Source organism: Podarcis vaucheri, assembly GCF_965113315.1.
Source record: "Podarcis vaucheri genome assembly, chromosome: 8".
In the NCBI taxonomy this organism is placed as follows: Eukaryota; Metazoa; Chordata; class Lepidosauria; order Squamata; family Lacertidae; genus Podarcis; species Podarcis vaucheri.
Window position 1 is genome coordinate 93,059,926 of NC_138766.1, and position 22,282 is coordinate 93,082,207.

A 22,282-nucleotide genomic window follows, 5' to 3' on the forward strand; every position below is an offset into this window, starting at 1 on the left:
ATTTACCTACATATGCCAGGGAACTCTATTCCCATGTTCCAGGGTATCGTCCAGGAATCTAAAGCGGACCGACAGTTTCCCGAACTCCCTTTAGAACTGGAAAACGAATTGCCCCCCTCCCTATGGGGCACTGAATCAACCTCGGTAGGGCTCTTACTCTCCGCCACTCCTGTCAAGATCACTTACCGAAGCGACCTACCCTTCCCGTGCACCAAGCAATACCCTCTGCCCAAAGAAGCCATAGAAGGCCTAACACCCATGATTGAGGACTTCCTCGAAAAGGGGATCCTAGTCTCATGCGCTTCACCCTGTAATACCCCAGTTCTCCCGGTCAAGAAGCCCGCTAAGGAGGGGGCACCTATACGGTACCGTTTTGTGCAGGACTTGAGATTAGTGAACCAATTCGTGATACCCCGACACCCGGTAGTTGGCAACCCGAACTCCCTCCTAAACGCCATTCCAGCAGGGACGACTTGGTACTCCGCTGCGGACCTGTGCTCTGCCTTCTTCAGCATACCCCTAGATCCGGCCAGCCAATTCCTTTTTGCATTTACCTGGGGGCCCGCCCAACTAACTTGGACCAGACTGCCCCAAGGCTACGTAGAGTCACCCGCCATTTTTTCGGCCGTATTACACCAGGACTTAGAGGACATCCACCTACCGGCCAGCTCCACCTTGCTTCTCTACGTGGACGATATTTTATTATGCTCTACCAGTGAGGAGGCGTGTAAGATAGATACTAAATACCTCCTATCAGAATTAGCAAAGAAGGGACATAAAGTGTCTCCTAAGAAACTCCAATATTGTAAACAAGAGGTCAAGTATCTCGGGCACATCTTGGGAGTAGGGACCAGAAGTCTAGCCACTGACAGGATTGAGGCAGTCACTAAAATCCCCCTCCCAAGAACAAAGCGACAGCTCCGCGGCTTCCTTGGCATGGCCGGCTTCTGCCGGGCATGGATCGCTGGTTACAGTGAAATAACTAAGCCCTTAACTGTCATGACGCGTCAGGACCACCCAGACACCTTAGTCTGGGAGGAAGAAGCTTACAGCTCCTTTGAACGACTAAAACGGGAACTCAGATCTGCTCCTGCCCTAGGATTACCCGACTACCGAATCCCTTTCAACCTGTTTATCCACGAGCAAATGGGGGTAGCCTCTGGTGTCCTAACCCAACCATTCCGCGATCAAGAGAGGCCAGTAGCATATTATAGTCTACAACTTGACAATACTGCTAAAGGGGCTGTTAGTTGCCTCAGAGCCATTGCAGCCGCTGCTGTCCTCCTCGAGAAAGCCCAAGAGACGGTTCTGGGCCACGAAATCACCCTTCACGTTCCCCATTCAGTCTCAACCCTCCTAACCTTAAAAGGATGTCACCATTTCTCAAACTCCCGCCTCAACCGGTACGAAGCCCTCCTACTAACCCCAACCAATGTCACCATTAAACGTGTCAACTCGCTAAACCCCGCTACCCTACTACCCCTTCCCGATGATGGCACCCCGCATCATGACTGCACCACTATAGTGCGGCAAGCCGAAAAGCCCCGGGAAGACTTAGATCATCTTCCCCTGGAAAACCCGGACCTAATATTATATACTGATGGTAGCTCTAAAGTAATCGACGGGGTTAGGAAGACTGGGTACGCGGTGGTCTCCGACTTCGAAATACTAGAGTCAAATCCAATCAACTCTCAGTACAGTGCCCAAGCCGCCGAGCTAATTGCGCTGCTGCGTGCCTGCGAGATTGGTGAGGGGAAGCGGATAACCATTTATACGGATAGTAAATACTGTTTCGGCCTGGTGCACACAACTGGCCAAATTTGGCTCCAAAGAGGCTTTCTAACCGCTGCCGGGTCTCAAATCTCGCACGCCGCCCTAGTAGAGCGACTTCTCACAGCGATCCACCTACCTGCCGCCATAGCCGTTGTCCACTGCAAGGCCCATACCAAGGGCAGGGACTCAGTTTCTAAAGGAAACAGACGAGCCGACAAAGCCGCACAGATGGCAGCCTTACGCATCCCTAACAATGAATCCGAGTTCCAAGCCCTCCAACTGCCAGCAGACCTAGACCTCACAGAAATTTACAAATCTGCCCCAGGGGATGAAAAGGCTACGTGGGAATCGATAGGTGCCACCGAACAACAGGGTATCTGGGTCCTCCCCGATGGAAGAACCGTCCTTCCAAAGGCCTGGACTCCAAAAGTAGTGAGGTTTATTCATCATCGGACACATTGGGGAAAAGGGAGATTAATGAAACATGTAATTAGATCTTGGTACGCACCCGGGATAGCTGCCGCTGCAGCAGCAGCATCAAAGAATTGCATTACCTGCCATCGCTTCAATCCCAAGCGTGAACCCAGGAGGCCGCCTGGAGCCAGACCATGGGCCTTTGTCCCTTTTGAGAACTTGCAGCTTGATTTCATTGATCTGCCCCGATGCCAAGGCTTTAAACATGCTTTGATTATAGTTGACCAATTTTCCTCGTGGGTGGAGGGATTCCCTTGCAGAAAAGCTACCGCATCCGTAGTTGCCAGGGCCCTCCTACAGGACATTATTCCCCGCTATGGCATACCCCGTCGCCTAGACAGCGATAGGGGGACCCACTTTACTGCAGAAGTGGTGCAGTTAGTGGCCAAAACACTCCAAATTAAATGGGACCTCCACACTCCATACCACCCACAGTCCTCTGGCCAAGTGGAGCGTATGAACCAGGAAATAAAAATACAGTTGGGCAAACTTTGCGAGCTCACTGGCCTAAAATGGGTGAATGCACTCCCACTGGTTCTTCATAACATCCGCAGCGCCCCAACCGGACGTTTGAAACTCTCTCCATTCGAACTCTTATTCGGGAGACCTCCCCCCGTCTACAACACTCTATTCCCACTATCGGAACTGGAGCTGGGGGAGGCAGAACTTACTAATTATGTTATTCAGCTCCAGACACAGCTACAGCGTCTCCACCACTACGCGGCCATCGAGGGACAGAACCTGCCCATCGACGTCCACGCTCACTCTTTCCACCCTGGTGACTGGATCCTCGTCAAGGTCTACCAGAAGGAACCACTCCAACCCGCGTGGGAAGGTCCCTACCAAGTACTCTTGACATCGCCAACCGCCGTGAAAGTAGGTGAGAAGAATTCTTGGTTACATCACACTAGGTGCAAATCCTCACCCCCTCCACAGGAGACGGAAGAAAGCAACGGCGAGGATTTCACCTTTTCGACTCCACCAACTCCACCGACCTCATATATTGACGACGACGACCAACAGACCGGACCAGCTGATCGGGGCCAAGGTCGGGCTCAACAGACCGGACCAGCAGATCGGGGCCAAGGTCGGGCTCAACAGACCGGACCAGCAGATCGGGGCCAAGGTCGGGCTCAACAGACCGGACCAGCAGATCGGGGCCAAAGTTGGGCCCAACAGACCGGACCAGACACCGCGACACCCAACTGGACGTCCGAAATCATCCCAGATACCAACACCATCAAGCTACGTTTCAGACGCGCCGACAGCCACGTTTGACAGCTCCATTGACAGCTTGCTTCGTTTGACAGCTCCATTGACAGCTTGCTCCGTTGACAGCTTCGCTCTGACAGATCACCCGACAGCCACGTTTGACAGCTCCATTGACAACTTGCTTCGTTTGACAGCTCCATTCACTGCTTGCTTCGTTGACAGCTTCGCTCTGACAGATCACCCGACAGCCACGTTTGACAGCTCCATTGACAGCTTGCTTCGTTTGACAGCTCCATTCACTGCTTGCTTCGTTGACAGCTTCGCCTTCTGACAGTTCATCTGACAGCTCCATTCAACCGCTTCATTTGATAGCTGCGCTTTACAGCCTCACCCTATCTGGCGCCTTCGTTCGTTCGACCATTTGCGCTCCCCCTTCACGCATCCGAACTATGCGCCTAGTTACCACCGCCCTTCTCCTCGCCGCCTTATCCGGTGTCACGTCCACCTCATCAGACCACTGCACAGGCTTGCGAACAAACTACCACTTGGACTATCATGAGGTCGAGACGGGAAGGTCTAACCCTGATCGAATGGGGGACTTTGATTTCTGCCTTCCTGAGTCCCGGACCTTGCTGCGCCATTCCCTAGTTCCCCAACTCGCCGAAAACGAATATTGGGAACTTTTCATCCGAAACAAGGGTTTACACCGTATCGGCTCTGCTGCTCTCACTCTTGACCACTCCTCTTACCGGCTGACCTGCAGAAATGGGACTTACCTTCTTTACGAGAGTGGGGAGGTCTCGCAAACCCCGAACTGGACCGAAGTCGAGACAGGAGGGGCTACTCACGCTTATACGGAATCAAGCCACCCCTCTGGAAACTTGATTTTCGGCTTCCAGTGCCTCCGCTCCACCCCAGAAACCCGGAAGCCCCAACTCCAAGGACTCTGCCTACGACGGTTCTGCTGTCTATGGAACTTAGGGGTCACTTATGAGTGGAGAGGGGCTGAATATCTCGAAGGGTGGCACCATCCTTTACGCCCCTCGCGCTCCCCCTCATGGGACCACGTCGGACCCCTGCGATGCGGCGGTATCGCCAGGGATAGGCGACTACTGAACACCACCGACCCCCTCCATCCGGTTGGTACAGCACCCCGACAATTCGGCGCTGACTCGGCACTCCCGGGAGAAGACCTCCTGTCATCTTGGGAGCAAAACTCCTACATTAAGCTTCTCAGCCAGGTGGCGAAGGAGTCGCCCTACCCGGACTGCTGGATTTGCGCTCACGCACCTAGCCATCTCCAACAGAGCCTCCCACTGGTCCCTGTACCAGTGACCCTAGAACAGTTCCGTTCCGGAAACGTTACCTCCTGGAACTTGACCGCACTCAACCTAACACATCAATACCTCTACCTCACCGGCCCTACGAAGGGACCCCTTTGCCGCAGCTTCTCAGGGGAAGGAACCTTCATCGGATCCAGCACATGCACCCACACTCTGGAAATCCTACCAACTGGACTAGTCACTGTCTCTAACACAAGGGACTCCCGAACTTTTCCTAACCTTACTGTTGCCTGGGCCGCTGCGGTTGGACACCCCTTGGACTGGAAGCCACAACCCACAGACACCATGCTGCTACAAACCTTTGCTTCAGGCCGAATGGAATCTTACCTCAGCGGTCTATTCTGGGTGTGTGGGCACCGCGCTTATACATGGGTGAGCCCACACATGTCCAGATCCTGCTTCATTGGCTACATCGTTCCCGGAATTAGAATATTACCACACCTACCCCCTGGAAGACAACGGAACAAAAGGGAGCAAAGGGAGCTGTCAGACCTGTCAGACGTTGCTGCGAATGGAGAGACCGTAGGCCGAGCACTCTTCCCCGCCTACGGTGCCGGTTCAAACCACGTGGATATTCTCCGACTCACCGACATCCTCCTTAAGTTCATGCAGGAGGCGACTCAGATCACAGACTCTCTCATGTCGGAACTATCCGAGGTAAGACAATTGAGCCTACAGACGAGGATCGCGACAGACTTCCTCTTGTCCAGTCAAGGAGGCACCTGTGCATTAATAGGCACTGAGTGCTGTACATACGTGACTGACCAGACCTTAAATATAACTGGACATTTAAATAACATTCATGAACTAGCAGGGAAGCTCCACGACATCCAGCATGAGGGGCTATCCGATGTGGACTTATGGGGATGGTTGCCCAAGCTGGGATGGCTCAGACAACTATTGAAAGTCGTGTTGTTTATCATTTTAACTGTTTTCCTTTGTGTCTCTATCCTATGTTGTACTATGCATTGTATTACCCCTTGCTGCTCTCTCCTCCGACATTCTGCTTCTACTAGCTCCTTTCCTCTTCGAGCCTATTCCCGCTCCCGACATGCTCCCACTTTCCCAGACTATGTACAAATGAGACATTTGGGAGAAGGTGAATATGAGATCACCGAAATTTAGTGCTCAAATAGTGCGGAGAAAGGATTTGCAAGTTCTTACAGAACTTTAATGCAAATCTATCTCCGAATGGGGGACTGATACGGACTGAGGGGGGGGTGCCTATTCCCCCCCTTCTTCCTTGACTGTCCGAGGCGATGACCTCAAGGGTGCCATCGCACACCCACCCTCAAACCCCCTTCACCGTTGCACAAGCACCACACTTTTCCCAGACCTTTTCCCGAGCGAAATAAGCTCGAATATATATATATTCCCTATCCTTTCCTATGCCTATCTGCGCTCCATACTTAGAATGAGTAGACCGAGTGTTTCTCTTCTCCGCTTATTCCTATGGCCGCGCTTTGGCCAATCACAGCCATGCATTCGTCCTGCAGAAGCTAGCTCAGGGAGCTCTTGCACGCCTCATTTAACCTCCTGACGAGCTGCTGACGGCCCCCCACGGCGAGAACAATAGAACCGAAACTCCCGACCTCGTAAAACTGTCAAACCCTTGTTACAATGTATCCATTTCTGCAAGAATGGATACATTCTGCTTCCGCTTTTGATCTAGGCTACGGAACAGGTTGAAAGTCATCAGAACCTTTCAAAATTCATATAAAATCAACCACAGCTCCAATTTTCTTGCTCTTGGTGTCATTCGACTCAGTTTCCCCAGGACTCCATGATGCTGCCCGACTCCATAATCCCCGAGACAGGAACTCTTTAATCCCGTCAGATCGTTCTGCCCAGCCCTTCCTCCGGGCAATACCAGGTGGCAGACGGTGCATATCAGTAACCCATTGTCCCACCGCCACCGGTACTCATGAAATGTATATTTGTGTATGACCCTCGCTCTGCATATTCCCCCTCCCTTCCCTCAAATGTAAATTAGTGTAACCCCACCTTTCTCTGAGATATTCATGACGTGTGTAATGTATTCATGATGTAATCCATGAAACCCAACCTTCCCATAATGTATTCATGACGTTTCGCGCACTGTGTTATGGGACTTGGAGGGAACTTTTAAAAGTTTATGTCGCCCCATTCTCGGGGTTCAATTCCACTTTGAACCTGTTGCGCAATAAACTCGGATCTTCGCATTTTGCTCCTGCGTCCGGCTGAGCTTCCTTTTCTTCCGCTAGAATCCACGGACCTGGTCCGATTGGCTGGGTGGCAGGGTAAATACGCACCCAGATTTTCCGTAACACTTCAAAATTTAAATCTAAGGAAGCCATGCTGGATCTTAGCAGTCCTAAATAAGAGAAAATGAGAATGAAGTGTGCAAATGTTTACCCCACCTCTTGCTTTGCCCCAACTTTTGAGATTGTGAGTCTACAGTCTTATTTTGGAAGGTGCTGATAACCTAATGTTTCTGCTGTAAAAGCCTAGTTGAGCCAACTGCTCTCTCAAGCTAAAATGCAGTGTATGTACTTCATTAAGCATATGCCTATGAAAGTATGGTGTTCCTTCTAAGAAAATTATGTGAGTCCAGTTTTACGTCCTGGCCTCTTTTCTTAGAAAATGCCCCCCCTTGTTTCATTCTGTTTCTTTCAGGTTTTTTTTCCTTCTCCTTCTTATTCTGTGCCAGGTAAATTTACTCCCGAGTAAGCTTCCTTTAAAGGAAACTGCAAGGGGGGGGCATAGATTAGGCTTACTATTCCTCTGCAAGTTCAGGAAAAATTGTTCACTTTTGTATTCCTTTCAAATCAAATCTATGGCTGTTTAAACTATGCTTTATAAGAGATCCTCTCCCTATCTTAGGAAAATGTTCACTTCAATATTCCTTTAAAGATAATTTCTATAGGAACTTGCACTCTTTAGTCTAAGGAAGTAAACTCTCACTCAAACTAGCTTCAAGATCTGCTAAAAGGGTTCTGTATAGAATTGAGTACTTTTATTTTCCTCTTCCTTAGTACATGATAGGCGCATGGCTTGTGATCTCTTCTCCAGTTGTGTCTGTGTACATAAGTATGTGTGTGTTTCTGGTAGTACAAATCTTGCTATGAACCCTGTATTTTAGGGTTGGACTAGATGACCCCAGGTCCCTTTCAACTTTCCCAATTTGTGGCTGATGAGTTGAAATTCAGCCCAGATTTGCTCTTTGTTTTTTAAAAGGTGTGAGGTGAAGCCATGATGTTTGAAGCAGAACTGGTGATATCAGGCATTTAAGTGATTAGGTTTGCTGAGACATGAACTCTGCACATGCACAGAGGCTAGATCAGCTTACAAAAAGAGAGAGCGAGAGAAAGGAGGGGGGGGAGAGAGAAGGTTTGGAGAGCGAGTACTGCAAGAAAAAAAAACCTATCCAAATTTCCTTATGTAAAAACTTAGAACCATTCGGAGCTAGGTAAGACAAAAGAGTAGGTACTGAACCATCAAAAGTCAAGAGGTTGCCAAGTTTCAAATCTTAACATGCCAAATTCTTTTCACAGGTAAATATCAAAGCACTCCCACTGTGAGTTCCTCTCTTGAGCAGTTCCCCAATCTAACATGCAAAATTCTTTTCACAGTTTTCCCACTGAGCTTGTCTTTTATCTCGGTTGGTTTTGTGAGTACTATATACCTATGCATTATAGGAACAGCATTCCTGACAGATTTTCACAGGAAATAAAAATTTCCCTTTCAAACAGGATAGTGAAGAGAATTCGGACCCACATAAGCAAAATGTTTAACAATTTGCCAATTGTGTTCAAATTAACAAAGGTTTTGTCCCTTCGTTTCTTCCACAGCCAAACTAAGTGAAGGAAATTAAATGTAAATGATTATAATATTCAAATGGATAAAATGCTTAACTATGAGTTTGTATTTACAGCCTCCCAAGAAGAAAATTTTAGAATATTCTCTCCTTTCTTGACTATTATCTTCCTCCTTAAAAAGAAAAGAAGGAAAAAACAACAACTAATTATGTCTTCAGATCCTACAGGCCTATTTCCAAAGGATGCTTTGCGGGAGACCAAAATACTAAGACCATCTCCTCACCAGCTAAGCAACCTGCCAATGCACCACAGTGGCCACAACAATTTCTTCCCATAAAAGACTTGAGAAACTGACTAATTGGATTTTGAAGGAAATGCCCTTGCGCCAAGTTTGGAAATACATGTAAAAGCAGCAAGAATTGCCTCAAGATCACATTATTGCCTCAAGATATAGTGTAGAATTAATAATATGTACGTTTTGTGTATTATGTGTTATTATGTAGGAATGCTGAAGTGTGTCTGATAATGTGTTATCTCCACAAAGAAAATTTCTGTGTGTAATTGTTTCTGTATAATGTAGGATACATAACTATGAACAGCAGAAGGATATGGCTTACACCCAAGTTTTTCATGGAGGATTCCCATATATTACAATGCTTTCCAATAGAACAGACTATATTTAGATTAAGTCAACTGGTGATCATATTTCCTTGTCCCACCTGGCACTCTGCAGAGTCCAACCTTCCCTACCTATTTATTTATGTATTTAATGTTTTTCTATACATGAAGTTCCCAGATTTTTACTATTTCTTTCTTTCTGTTCCAGAAAACTATTTCAAATCTTTTCTATGACTTCTCTGCATCTCTTGCAGATTCAGTACTGTCTTCAAGTAGCAATTGTTCTGTATTTATTTACTTATTAATCTTGGTTTTCCCGTATAGCTGTGAAATTAATCTAACCACAACCAAGTATTATTATCGGAACCATATTTTATCAGGTAGATTTGAAGCAACGCTCCTTATTATTATTTGAGATGTTTGATTAGGATGCCAGATGAAATTGGGTGTAGATCATGTCCCAAATTTTATTTATTTATTTGAGGACACGACTACCATATGTTATATTATTATTGATAACAAGAAACGTGTATATGCCTTGATGTAGCAAGAATGGTCCCTTATAGAGTTAAATTGACTCATTTGGACAAATGCCCCCTTAAGGAATGGCTTTGGTTTTAACATATTGGTTTTGAAAAGTTGAGAACCACGGGGCAAGATAAATTCAAATTGGACTCAGTTTGAATTGGGCAAGTGTATCCAGGCTGCAATTAGCTTTTTGGTCCTTTAAGTGCAAGTGAGCAACTTCTCATGACCACAGCCTATAATAAAATCCCATAGCTAAAGGCCAAGGCGAAGACCTCTCCCTCACGAGATGCCCAAACCTGTGCCAGCTATGGTGAATGCCAGGCGACATGGTAAATTGAAAGCCCTGAGGGGATTCAACAGACAGGATGTGTTGCTGTAGCACTATGTCAGTGTGAGACCACAGAAGAGCTAGCTTGACACCTGAGAAATACACAAAAATGGCGAAGGACAAAACACCAACTGCATTTTCAGTCATTAGTGGACCTTTCTTGCTAGGTGTAAAGCATAGAACACTATTGAGTAAATGCCACAAGTAATTTAGCAACAAAATACAAGAGGTGTTCTTTTATATAATACCCTATATGCAGCTACCTGCACTGCTATAGTTGCAAATGACCGTAAGAGGCATGGCTTGCAAGTCCCTTTCAGGTTTGCATAAAGCCACACATCCCATTCACCGAGATTTAGGGTGCGGAGAAAAGATTTGCAAGTTCTTACAGAACTTTAATGCAAATCTACCTCCAAATGGGGGACTGTTACGGAAGGGGGGGGCATGTCTTCTTCACTACAATATATTTGCTCAATTTCTCTAGGACTCCATCACCCCTAGATCAAGGGAAGTAATAGTGCCACTGTATTCTGCTCTGGTCAGACCTCACCTGGAGTACTGTGTCCAGTTCTGGGCACCACAGTTCAAGAAGGACACTGACAAACTGGAACGTGTCCAGAGGAGGGCAACCAAAATGGTCAAAGGCCTGGAAACGATGCCTTATGAGGAACGGCTAAGGGAGCTGGGCATGTTTAGCCTGGAGAAGAGGAGGTTAAGGGGTGATATGATAGCCATGTTCAAATTTATAAAAGGATGTCACATAGAGGAGGGAGAAAGGTTGTTTTCTGCTGCTCCAGAGAAGCGGACACGGAGCAATGGATCCAAACTACAAGAAAGAAGATTCCACCTAAACATTAGGAAGAACTTCCTGACAGTAAGAGCTGTTTGACAGTGGAATTTGCTGCCAAGGAGTGTGGTGGAGTCTCCTACTTTGGAGGTCTTTAAGCAGAGGCTTGACAACCATATGTCAGGAGTGCTCTGATGGTGTTTCCTGCTTGGCAGGGGGTTGGACTCGATGACCCTTGTGGTCTCTTCCAACTCTATGATTCTATGATTCTATGATTCTATGACCCCTCCCCTGTCCTCCATAATCTCTCAAGTAATCCTGTCAAAATCACTCTGCCAAACCTTTCCTCTGGGCAATGCCAGGTGACAGACTATGTGTACATGGACCATTGTCTTCTCAGGATGTGCTTATCTGCGCATATCTCCAGCTCTGCATATTCCCCCTCCCTCCTCCATCCAGCTCTCTGCATATTCACCCCTCCCTCCTCCATATGTTAATCTGTGTAACCCAACCTCTTAATGTATACATGATGTAACTGGGATGTATTTTGCACTGTATTCTGGGATATGGAGGGAAATTTCAAAAGTTCATGTCACCCCTTTCTGGCTGTTCAATCTCGCCTTGAACCTGTTGCGCAATAAACTTGGACCTTCTGCAGTTTGCTCCTGTGTCCGGCTGAGCTCATTTTCTTCCGCAGGGACCCACGGACTTAGTCCGATGAGCTGGGTGGCAGAGTAACCCCGCACCCAGATTTTAGCCATAACAATAGTACAGGAGAGGAATCCTGACTCTCCCAAACTGACCTCAATATATTTCTCTGCAAGGAGGGAGAAAATGGGGAAAGCCTTCCCTTTGTCTTTTTGCTTATAAATCCTGTCTTAAGGGCATATTTGTGTATGAACAGGGCGAGCCTATGACCTGGATTCAGGAACTAAAGTAGTAACCATCACAAAAGAATGGCCGGGCTGCCCAGGTTATGCAATCAGTGACCATTATCAGGTATCCTGGCAGGCAGAATTTCTGCTGTACACCCGCCTCCTTCAGTGATGTATGTATGATGTTTTGGGGGGGTGGTCTTGAGCTACAGGGTGGGCAATTTCAAAAGTCTATATAATATAAAGGGCTTGCGCACCATTGTTCAGGGTTCTCCTCCCTTCTGCGTGTGGTGAGTGGGGACCCTGTTGCAACTGTTTGATAAAGATCAGGCTTACTAGCTGCTTTGCTTCTCAATATACCCTGGTTGGCCTCTGTTATTTTCTCCTGCCGATAGGGAACCCACTTAAGGACTCTTTACGGGCTCTTGGGTACCCCATAAGGGAAAAGGAGCAGTTTTTTCTTAGAACAGTGGTTTCTGCACGGGCTGTAGGTGGGAATCATCAGCTTGGGAAGGGAGCCCATCTTGGAATTTGCTGACACCAACAGATGAATGTATAGCCTTGTTCTTGCCTCTGATGTTATTTTTGCTTTGCCTGATAAGGCCGCTGGTTAGTTACCAGATGGTAACTCTGTTTTTTATGTGACTTAATTTCTACGTATGCATAAAAGCTAAGGCAAGAGAATGTCTCTAGAAGTTTAAGCCTGTGGACTCCATTTTGCAGCAAAGTGATGCAGTCTTAAATGTCACAGTGGTGTGTTTTATTGAAGAAATCCCTCAGAGCTGCCCCTTACTGCAGAGATACCAAACACTTCACGAAGCCAACAGATGAGCACTTTTGTTTTTTATTGACTCGCCGGGTGAACACTGTTTGTGGATAGCAGTTACAGTACAAGGAAAAACAGGGAAACGACCCCTTCCGTTTCCAACTAAGACAACAGAATTCACAAACTTTTTGTCAGAGCTATATGCATTTCCGCAGTCAACATTTACTCATGTGTCAGTAACCTTTCCTGGTAGGAAACTCTACCCAACCTGCCCATGGAATGTCAGGCTTGAGAAAATAACAGCCACAGAAGTTAGGCGTCAGGCACAAGGGTAAAAAGGTTCAAATAAGACAAGCACTATTTATTGTTCCAATAGGACAACCGGGACACTTTTTGGGCCTAGGCGATGTGAGAGACGTTTGAGAGCGAATGGAACGGCTTGGGGATGGAGGGGAAACGGGGAAAGGACTGTCATTTGGTCAGTTAAAAGCTCTCACTCAGCACAAGGTCAAAAGGGAATGCTAGCAGCATGTCTGTCAAAACTGGGACGGAGAAGTCAGACAAGGGTATGTTTGGGGAGACACTTTTTGCTCTTCAGAAAACGCCTCTCTCAAAACTCCACCGCCCTCCCCAACAACCTCAAGGGGAATCAGTTGGCAAAAGTGCTCTTCACGGCGGCCACAATATGCTTGGCGCTGATCCCAAACGCATCCAGGAGTTCGCTGGGCTTCCCGCTGCGCGGAACGGCCGACACAGCCAGACTCTGGACCAAGATGCCGGGTTCTCCGGAGACGGCCGCCGCCACAGCCTCGCCAAGACCTCCTAGAAAGACAGAGGGAGAATTTTGGAGCATGATCCACGAAGAAATAAAGGAAATATTAAGAATATCATATAGTAAAAGGCCAGAGGCATTCCTTTTAGGAATTTTAAATGACGATATTCCAAAAGACAAAACAATTTTTTTCTTATACTTGACGTCTGCAGCAAGAATTCTGGTGGCTAAGTACTGGAAAGGGAATCAGTTACCCACTAGAGGAGAGTGGCTACGTAAGCTTTCAGAATACTTAGAATTAGCCAAATTGACAGACATAATAAGACAAAAACCAAAAAGTGAAGTAAAAAAAGAATGGGAGTGCCTAAATGAATACCTTAAAAGTCAAGGTTCGAGGGCAGAAATCTGGCTGAGTCTGGAATAACCTTGTGAAGTGAAAGGATATGAAATAAGGGTTTATATCTAGATGTTAGGATAGAGATGATAAAGAAAACAGGAAGGCACAATGAGAGATAAAGGAGGTCTGTGGGATTGGTGGAAGTCAATGTCTTCTTGTTGTTGGTTTTAGTGTTTATAATATTAACTTGTAAGATATGGATTTTTGTTGTTTTTGGTTTTTTTTGTTTTCGAATGTTGATTTTTGTGTGTTGTGTATTGTTATTTTTTGATATCTTTCGTGTTGTTGTGTGGAAATTACTAATAAAATTTATTTAAAAATATTAAAAAAAGGAAGAGAGAGGGAAGAATCAATTCCAGAGCATACTACAGTTGAGGAAGGACAGCAGGAAGAAGTCAAGAAATGTGCCAGGAATTGATGGGAAATGTGCCATTCCAGGTGCCCTGCTCCACAGCCGCAACCCGCTTACCCTCCCTGTAGTGGTCCTCCACGGTGATGATTCGGCCTCCGGTGGCTCTGGCACTGGAAATGATGGTGGCAGCATCTAAAGGCTTGATTGTAAAGGGGTCGATGACCCGGATGTGGGTGCCTAAAGAGGAAGCAAAAGGCTTGTGGGAAGGAGCATTTGGGGCAGGGGGGAGAGGAGAGATGCCATCAACACCCCAAACCTCCGGCGAGACCTGCAGCCGTCCGTTATTCCTGCCTCGCAGGTGGCTTGGACTAGATCCGGGACGTCCAACTCCCAAAAAGAAGAAGAGTTTGGATTTGATATCCCGCTTTATCACTACCCTAAGGAGTCTCAAAGCGGCCAACATTTTCCTTTCCCTTCCTCCCCCACAACAAACACTCTGTGAGGTGAGTGGGGCTGAGAGACTTCAGAGAAGTGTGACTGGCCCAAGGTCACCCAGCAGCTACATGTGGAGGAGCAGGGAAGCGAACCCGGTTCCCCAGATTACGAGTCTACCTCTCTTAACCACTACACCACACTGACTCCCAAGAGACTGCGATCTACTCCCAGAAAAAAAACCTGGCAGTGATCTACCCAATTTTTTTGAGGGAGGAGATCAGAGTTGTTGAGCTTTCTTGACGGGTGGCAAACCAAAATTGTTGATCTTTTTTTTGGGGGGGGGGGGCAGGTCAAAGTTGTTGACGCAGTAAGGGTGCAGAATTGAAATACCGTATTTTTCGCTCTATAAGACGCACTTTCCCCCTTGTAAAAAGTCAGGGGGAATGTGTGTGCGTCTTATGGAGCGAATGCAGGTAGGAGGCTCTGCTCAGCGCTCCCTTTAAAGAGCACGCAGAGCGTGTGTGCGGCTCTTGGGGGCTTTTCCCCGAGGAGGGAGAAGGGCAGCCCATCACTGCCCTTCTCCCTCCTCGGGGAAAAGCCTGCAAGCATCTTTAAAGGGAGTGCTGAGCAGAACCCGGGATGCATACAGGCTCTGCTCAGCGCTCCCTTTAAAGAATATTTTTTCCCTTGCATCCCCCCTCTAAAAACTGGGTGCTTCTTATGGTCAGGTGCGTCTTGTGGGGCGAAAAATACGGTAGATCGCTCACCATCAACACAACCGCTAACAGACCAACACAGCGCTACAGCAAATTAATAAGGAAGGAACACTAAACACAGCACAGGGGAAGACCGAGCGGGACGGAGACATTTTTATAGACGTGAGAGATAAGGATCCTGTCGATCGTGTTCAACCAATTGGACACCCCTGGACTAGGGGAATCATGGGGGTCCCGTCCGACACTACCATTCTGATTACCTTGCTTGGCCAGTTCATCAGCAGCTGTGAGGGCCTCGTGGAGGGTGACTCCTGCCCCAATGACAGTCACCTTGTCCGCATCGTTCTTACGCACAACCTATAGGGACACGGAAAACGACTTCTCAGCCAACAAACTAGAACTATTCTATCCCCAGACAGAGATGGCTAAGCTTTAGCCCTGCAGGTATTTGGACTGCAACTCCCATCATTCCTGACTATTGGTCATGCCAGCTAGGGCTGATGGGAGCTGAAGTCCAAAACATCTGGAAGGCAGAAGGTTGGTGAAGTCTGGTTGACACATGCATGGCTCTGTAATTCAAGTATTCCTGCACACCCTTTTCGGTCTGGTATATGGACACTTTTGGGCTTCAGACATCTGAAGGCAGCCCAGTTTAGGGAAGCTTTTAATGTTTAACAGACCACTGTATTTTAATACTTTGTTGGAAGCCGCCCAGAGTGGCTGGGGGGGGGGGGGAATACCGTATTTTTCACTCTATAAGACACACTTTTCCCCTCCTAAAAAGTAAAGGGAAATGTGTGTGCGTCTTAAGGAGCGAATGTAGGCTGCGAGGCTAAGCCAGAAGCCTCCGCAGTGCAGTGGGGAGCCTTCATCCCGCTGCCCTGTGGAAGCTTTGCAGGGCTATCCCTGGCTTTTGCGGGAGGTGGGGGAAGGGACAGAGTGCATGGCTCTGTCCCTTCCCCCACGTCCCAGAAAAGCCCCCAAGAGCCGCACTCCCTTTAAAGAGCGTGCGGCTCTTGCGGGAGGTGGGGGCAAAGCCAGGAGGCTTGCTTTTGCTGAAGCGAGGAGAGCAAGAGGGATCGGTGCACACCGATCCTGCTTGCTCTCCTGGCTTCAGGGATAGCCCTTCAAAGCCTCCTGAGCGAAGAGGGAGGAGCGCCCCCTCTTATCTCAGGAGGCTTTGCGTTGCTTCCTTATTTCTTGTTTCCCTCCCCTAAAAACTAGGTGCATCTTATGGTCCCATGCGTCTAATAGAGAGAAAAATACAGTATTATTATTATTAGGCTTCAGAAGATCTATTTGCTGCAGCCTTGCTGCTAAGAACAGTGTTTACCAAACTTGGGTCCCCAGCTGTTTTTGGACTACAATTCCCATCATTCCTGACCACTGGTCCTGTAAGCTAGGGATGATGGGTGTTGTAGTCCAAAAACAGCTGGAGGGCAAAGTTTGGGAAACCCTGCCCTAGAACCTGGGGAGACAATGCCCCACCAATTAAGTCCTATGCTGCCTGCAACAATATCGCCTCTAGAATTCACAGCCTTGGGGGGGGGGGCTAGGTGACCCATGGGTCTCTTCCAACTCTACAATTCCACGATTCTGGACCAGCACAGCTTTGTGGTGTCAATGTGTGAATGAGACAACAGTGCGGAGAAGAGGGGTTTGAATTTTTTTAGGCACCAGGGAATATTCTGGGGTGAGTGGGACTGGAGTAAAAGGATGAGCTCCACTTGAACCAGACCGTTGGCACTTAAAATCAAAATGGTTGGTTGTTGGTGCTGACCTTTAAAGCCCTAAACGGCCTTGGCCCAGTATACCTGAAGGAGCGTCTCCACCCCCATCGTTCTGCCTGGATACTGAGGTCCAGCGCTGAGGGCCTTCTGGCGGTTCCCTCCCTGCGAGAAGCCAAGTTACAGGGAACCAGGCAGAGGGCCTTCTTGGTAGTGGCACCAGCCCTGTGGAACGCTTTCCCACCAGATGTCAAAGAGAAAAACAACTACAGTGGTGCCTCGCAAAACGAAATTAATTCGTTCCGCAAGTTTTTTCGTCTTGCGGTTTTTTTCGTCTTGCGAAGCACGGTGTCGGAAAAGTTTTGGAAAAGCTTCAAAAATCACCAAAGTCTTCAAAAACCGCAAAAAGGCTACCACACCGCGTGCTATGAGTTGCTCCTCGAAGTCAAGTCGCAACTGTATTAACGGTTTTAAGAAAAAGGAAACAACCTTGCAAGACGTTTCCGTCTTGCGAAGCAAGCCCATAGGGAAAATCGTCTTGCGAAGCAACTCAAAAAACCAAAAACCCTTTCGTTTTGCAAGTTTTCCGTCTTGCGAGGCATTCGTCTTGCGAGGTACCACTGTACCAGACTTTTAGAAGGCATCTGAAGGCAGCCCTGTTTAGGAAAGCTTTTAATGTTTAATAGACTATTGTATTTTAATACTCTGTAGGAAGCTGCCCAGAGTGGCTAGGGAAACCCAACCAGATGGGTGGGGTAATAATAATAATAATAATAATAATAATAATAATTTATTTATACCCTATCCATCTGGCTGAGTTTCCCCAGCCACTCTGGGCGGCTCCCAGTCGAGTGTTAAAAACAACACAGCATTAAATATTAAAAACGTCCCTAAATTATTATTATTATTATTATTATTATTATTATTATTATTATTATTATTATTATTATTAATGGGGCAGAGCAGCTTTTAAATTGAGGGACGAAAGCTGACGAGGGTCCTGTTTGGAACGACTCTTCTCCCCTCAAAATGCAGACGGCGAAACCAATGAAAAATCAAATCACACCCTTTACCTTGGCATGGCCAATCCCGAACTTTTCGTCCTGAGAGTAGAGGACAGGAGTCTCTGGGCGGCTGGTTCGAATGAAGCATATCCCCTGAAGGAGCAAAGATCACATTTCAACGAAAGGGAGGCAGCAGGGCTCCCACTTTGTGTTTACACACGTCCTGGGGCACGACAGGGTCAGGCACGAGGGGTCAAAGATCTGCAGAAGCTCCGGGGTTGCGCTGATAAAAACACAGAGTTTGCCTGGACTGTGCAGAAGCGCAGAAAGAACGATGCACTTCCAGAAACTGGAAGAAGACGCCTGGAGATCTGACTAATGTTATCGTGCAACCTCTACCCCAGGAAGCTGTCACAGATAATACAACGGTGGTTGGTTTAATCACGGCTGCAGAGGGGGAGGCAGCCGATACGAAGAGCACAGCGGAGGTAAAACAAAAACACAAAATAAATAGCAAAAACAGAAGTGTAGCACTCAAATCGGAAGAGTAACACTCAAAACGGAGCATGTTCGGCTTCCGAAAAAAGTTCGCAAACTGGAACGCTTACTTCCGGGTTTGCAGTGTTTGGGTTCCAAGGCATTTGAGTACCAAGGTGTTTGAGAACCAAGGTGCCACTGTAAATCGGGATTTCGGAGAGCTGTGGTTTCCCTTTCCGCTTCCCCCCAAGCCGGCAACAATGTTTTAACCAGACATAGGCAGCCCCGCATACCTTGGTGTTTGCAGCCAGAAGGACAGCGTGCTCAGTGGACACAGCGTCGCTGGGGTAGAAGACGGTGCAGCCCGGAATGGTCCTGAACATGGCGATGTCCTCCAAGGCCATCTGAGAAGGTCCGTCCTCACCTGGGGAGGCAGCGGGAACAGCGTGACCCTCCAGCCGCACACCAGAGAAAGCACAGGAGCTCATGCCATGCCAAGGGAGGGAAAGGCAACCACAACAGCGCCTCCTGGTGCTACAGTTCCTGCACTGCCGGGGGTTGGGCTAGATGGCCACTGGGGTTCCCTTCCAACCTTACGCTTCTGCGCAAATTGTGCAATGCAGCTCTGTACCTCCACTCGGATTTAGTACATGGCTGCTCAACCAAGTAGGGGGAACCTCTGGTTGCGAACGGGATCCTTTTCAGAGGCCCGTTCGCCACATGAAAAGAACGCAACCTGAAGTGTCGTAACTGCGCACGTGCGCAGCACGATTTGGCGCTTGTGCGCAGCATAACTTAGTGCCTCTGCGCAGGCAGCGAAACCCAGAAGTAACCAGGCAGGAGGGCCTTCTCGGTAGTGGCACCCGCCCTGTGGAACGCCCTCCCATCCAATGTCAAAGAGAACAACTACCAGACTTTTAGAAGACATCTGAAAGCAGGGAAGCTTTTAATGTTTAATAGACTATTGTAGTTTAATATTTTGTTGGAAGCCGCCCAGAGTGGCTGGGGAAACCCAGCCAGATGGGCGGGGTATAAATAAATAATAAATTATTATTATTATTACTATTAAGCATCCGAAGCAGAACACAAGTGTAGCATCTGCCACCCCACCCCACCCCGCCACCCCGAGGTGGTGTGTTAACATGCTGGGATAGCAGGAGTTAGGCCCCCCTCACCCCAGCGCTTTAACTGCTCTGCTCCGCTCCAAATTAGTTCAAAGCAAATTACAAACCGGAAGATGCAGTGAGTCAACTCAGATTATCAAACCACAAAAACACTCCGAGCAGGTACAGTTTTGCAATTCTCAGCCGAACCTACCTGGCAGGACCGAAGATAAAAGGGGAGATGGGGGGAAGATGGCAAAGTACAGAGTCTTGGACCCCTGGGGGGGAAAGCAGGATACAAAGGGAACAAGAGCTTAATCCTCACAGCCAAGAAGAGGAGATGGAGAGAGAAGCAACCAGGAACGTAAACCAGGAATTCAGCCAGAAACGCCACCACACCCTACTTTTAACAACTTGGGACCTGAAGGAGTGTCTCCACCCCCATCGTTCTTCCCGGACACTGAGGTCCAGATCCGAGAGCCTTCTGGCGGTTCCCTCCCTGCGAGAAGTGAGGTTACAGGGAACCAGGCAGAGGGCCTTCTCGGTGGTGGCGCCCGCCCTGTGGAACGCCCTCCCATCAGATGTCAAGGAAATAAACAACTATCTGACTTTTAGAAGACATCTGAAGGCAGCCCTGTTTAGGGAAGGTTTAATAGACTGAAGTTTTAACATATTTTTAATATTTTGTTGGAAACCGCCCAGAGTGGCTGGGGAAACCCAGCCAGATTGGCAGGGTATAAATAAAATTATTATTATTATTATTATTATTATTATTATTATTATTATTATTACCAGAAGGGATGTGGGTGGCGCTGTGGGTTAAACCACAGAGCCTAGGACTTGCCAATCAGAAGGTCAGCGGTTCGGACCCCCGCAACGGGGTGAGCTCCCGTTGCTCGGTCCCTGCTCCTGCTAATCTAGCAGTTTGAAAGCACGTCAAAGTGCAAGTAGATAAATAGGTACCGCTCCAGCGGGAAGGTAAACAGTGTTTCCGTGCGCTGCTCTGGTTCGCCAGAAGCGGCTTAGTCCTGCTGGCCACATGACCCGGAAGCTGTACGCCGGCTCCCTCGGCCAATAAAGCGAGATGAGCGCCACCACCCCAGAGTCGGCCACGACTGGACCTAACAGTCAGGGCTCCCTTTAACTTTACCTCCAAGACTGCCATACCCCAGAGATGCCCCCAATTTGATTGCTGGGACTGGCACTCTTACAGGTGCCAATTTTGCATTTGTAATAACAAGATATTTTAGTACAGAAGCACATAGACTTCGGACCTCCCTGCCTATTGATGTCAGGCAGGAGATTTCACTGTACTCTTTTTTGGTGGCTGCCAAAACCAATTTTCTTTAGACAAGCCTATTCAGGTGCTTGTCTAAAGTTTTGTTCTGCTATTATTGTGACTTCTGAAAATCTTAAAACTACCGTTCCCAATTCTTCTGATGGATAAATTTGTTGCTTTCTATTTTTTTGCAAACCGCTTTGAGGTTTTTCCACAATCGAGTGGTGTATCCTTTTTATGAAGAAAGCAATAATAAATACAGTGGGACCTTGGTTTACAATCCATTCTGGAGGTCGGTTTATAAACCAAAACAGGCTGTAACCCAAGGCGCGCGTTTGCCAATGGGGCGTCCAAAAAAATTTGTTCGTAATCCAAAAAAAATGGGTTGTAATCCAAAAAAAAGGCTGCAAACAAGACACGCACTTACAGGTTTGACATGCTGGTAATCCAAAATGTATGCAAACCAAGACATTTGCAAACCAAGGTACCACTGTACTTTCAGGGCAATGGTGCGCTCCTGATGTTTTTCACAGGAAAATGCGAACAAATCAGTTTGCCAACCCAGGATATAAATATATTTTTTAAAAAATACGAAACAGGGGAGAGCACATGAGACAAACCTCCCGCTACAAGAGACTTCTCCCCTCAAAAGCTAGTCACTGATAACCAACGTCAGTTCATTTACGGCAAAATAATTTTCACCCCAGTGCTTTTCTTTTTTTAAAAAAATCATTTTTATTGATTTTCCAATAAAAAAACATCCAATTCATATATCCAATCATAATATTTCAATTAAAATAAAAAAGACCAAATTATAGTCCAAATTCCATTTATGTCCCTGTGCTTTTCTGAAACTACGAAGATAGAAGGGGATGCACCTTAAAAGGGGAAAACGAGAGAAAAAACAGGATGGGAGTAAGGAACTCTTGCTTAGGTGGAGGAATGGGGCACCGGGGGCCACATAATGTGAGGCCGGGGGCCGCATGCAGCTCGCTGGGCCATTGTTGACCAGGAACCGCCTCTCAGCCGCCCCCACCTCGCAAGGCTGTTGTAATGACTTTTCCAATTTCCAAAAATTGGGAAAGTGGTATAATACCGACAAAAATAGAGTGGCTTGCCAAATTACTGGAGTATTACAATATATCCGAAACAATGGGAGAAATCGGAAGGATCTCAAAAGAGAAGATAGACAAGGAGTGGAAGGTGCTTAAAGGATACTTGCAAAACCATATTGAAAAAACAGAACTCCTATTAGAATAAACAAGTTCCGTTATAAATGCTGAAACACTAAATAAGATGGATAACAATGTGACAGAAAAAGAAGCTGAAAGTTGGTTTTAAAAGTGTGTGAAAGAAAGTAATAGAAGTGGAAAGAAACTGCAGTTGAGTAGATTGGAAGTCTAACACAAGGTATGGGAAAAGGAAGTATGTGTGGGATTGAGTGTGGGTATGCATGAATATTTTTAAGGGCTGTATGAAATGTTTGTTTGTTTGTATATTCGTAATATGTATGTAGTAA

General features: G+C 47.3%; 1 protein-coding gene and 1 long non-coding RNA gene across 2 annotated transcripts in view; one reads left to right on the top strand and one right to left on the bottom strand.

Moving 5' to 3' along the window:
* Positions 1–12,563: 12,563 nt before the first annotated feature.
* LOC309539421 (transketolase-like protein 2) overlaps positions 12,564–22,282 on the bottom strand; it is a 34,834-nt gene continuing 25,115 nt past the window's right edge. Inside the window, exons 11-15 of the mRNA XM_082235666.1 lie at positions 18,675–18,805; positions 17,974–18,057; positions 15,434–15,530; positions 14,140–14,259; positions 12,564–13,323 (exon numbers count right to left, since the gene is read on the bottom strand). Of these exons, the coding sequence (XP_082091792.1) occupies positions 13,151–13,323; positions 14,140–14,259; positions 15,434–15,530; positions 17,974–18,057; positions 18,675–18,805 (605 nt within the window). The 3' untranslated portion in view covers positions 12,564–13,150. The remainder of the gene's footprint in view (positions 13,324–14,139; positions 14,260–15,433; positions 15,531–17,973; positions 18,058–18,674; positions 18,806–22,282) is intronic.
* LOC309539698 lies at positions 14,266–14,874 on the top strand. The gene is made up of 2 exons (XR_014222963.1): positions 14,266–14,742; positions 14,814–14,874. It is a non-coding gene; the product is annotated as an uncharacterized lncRNA (long non-coding RNA).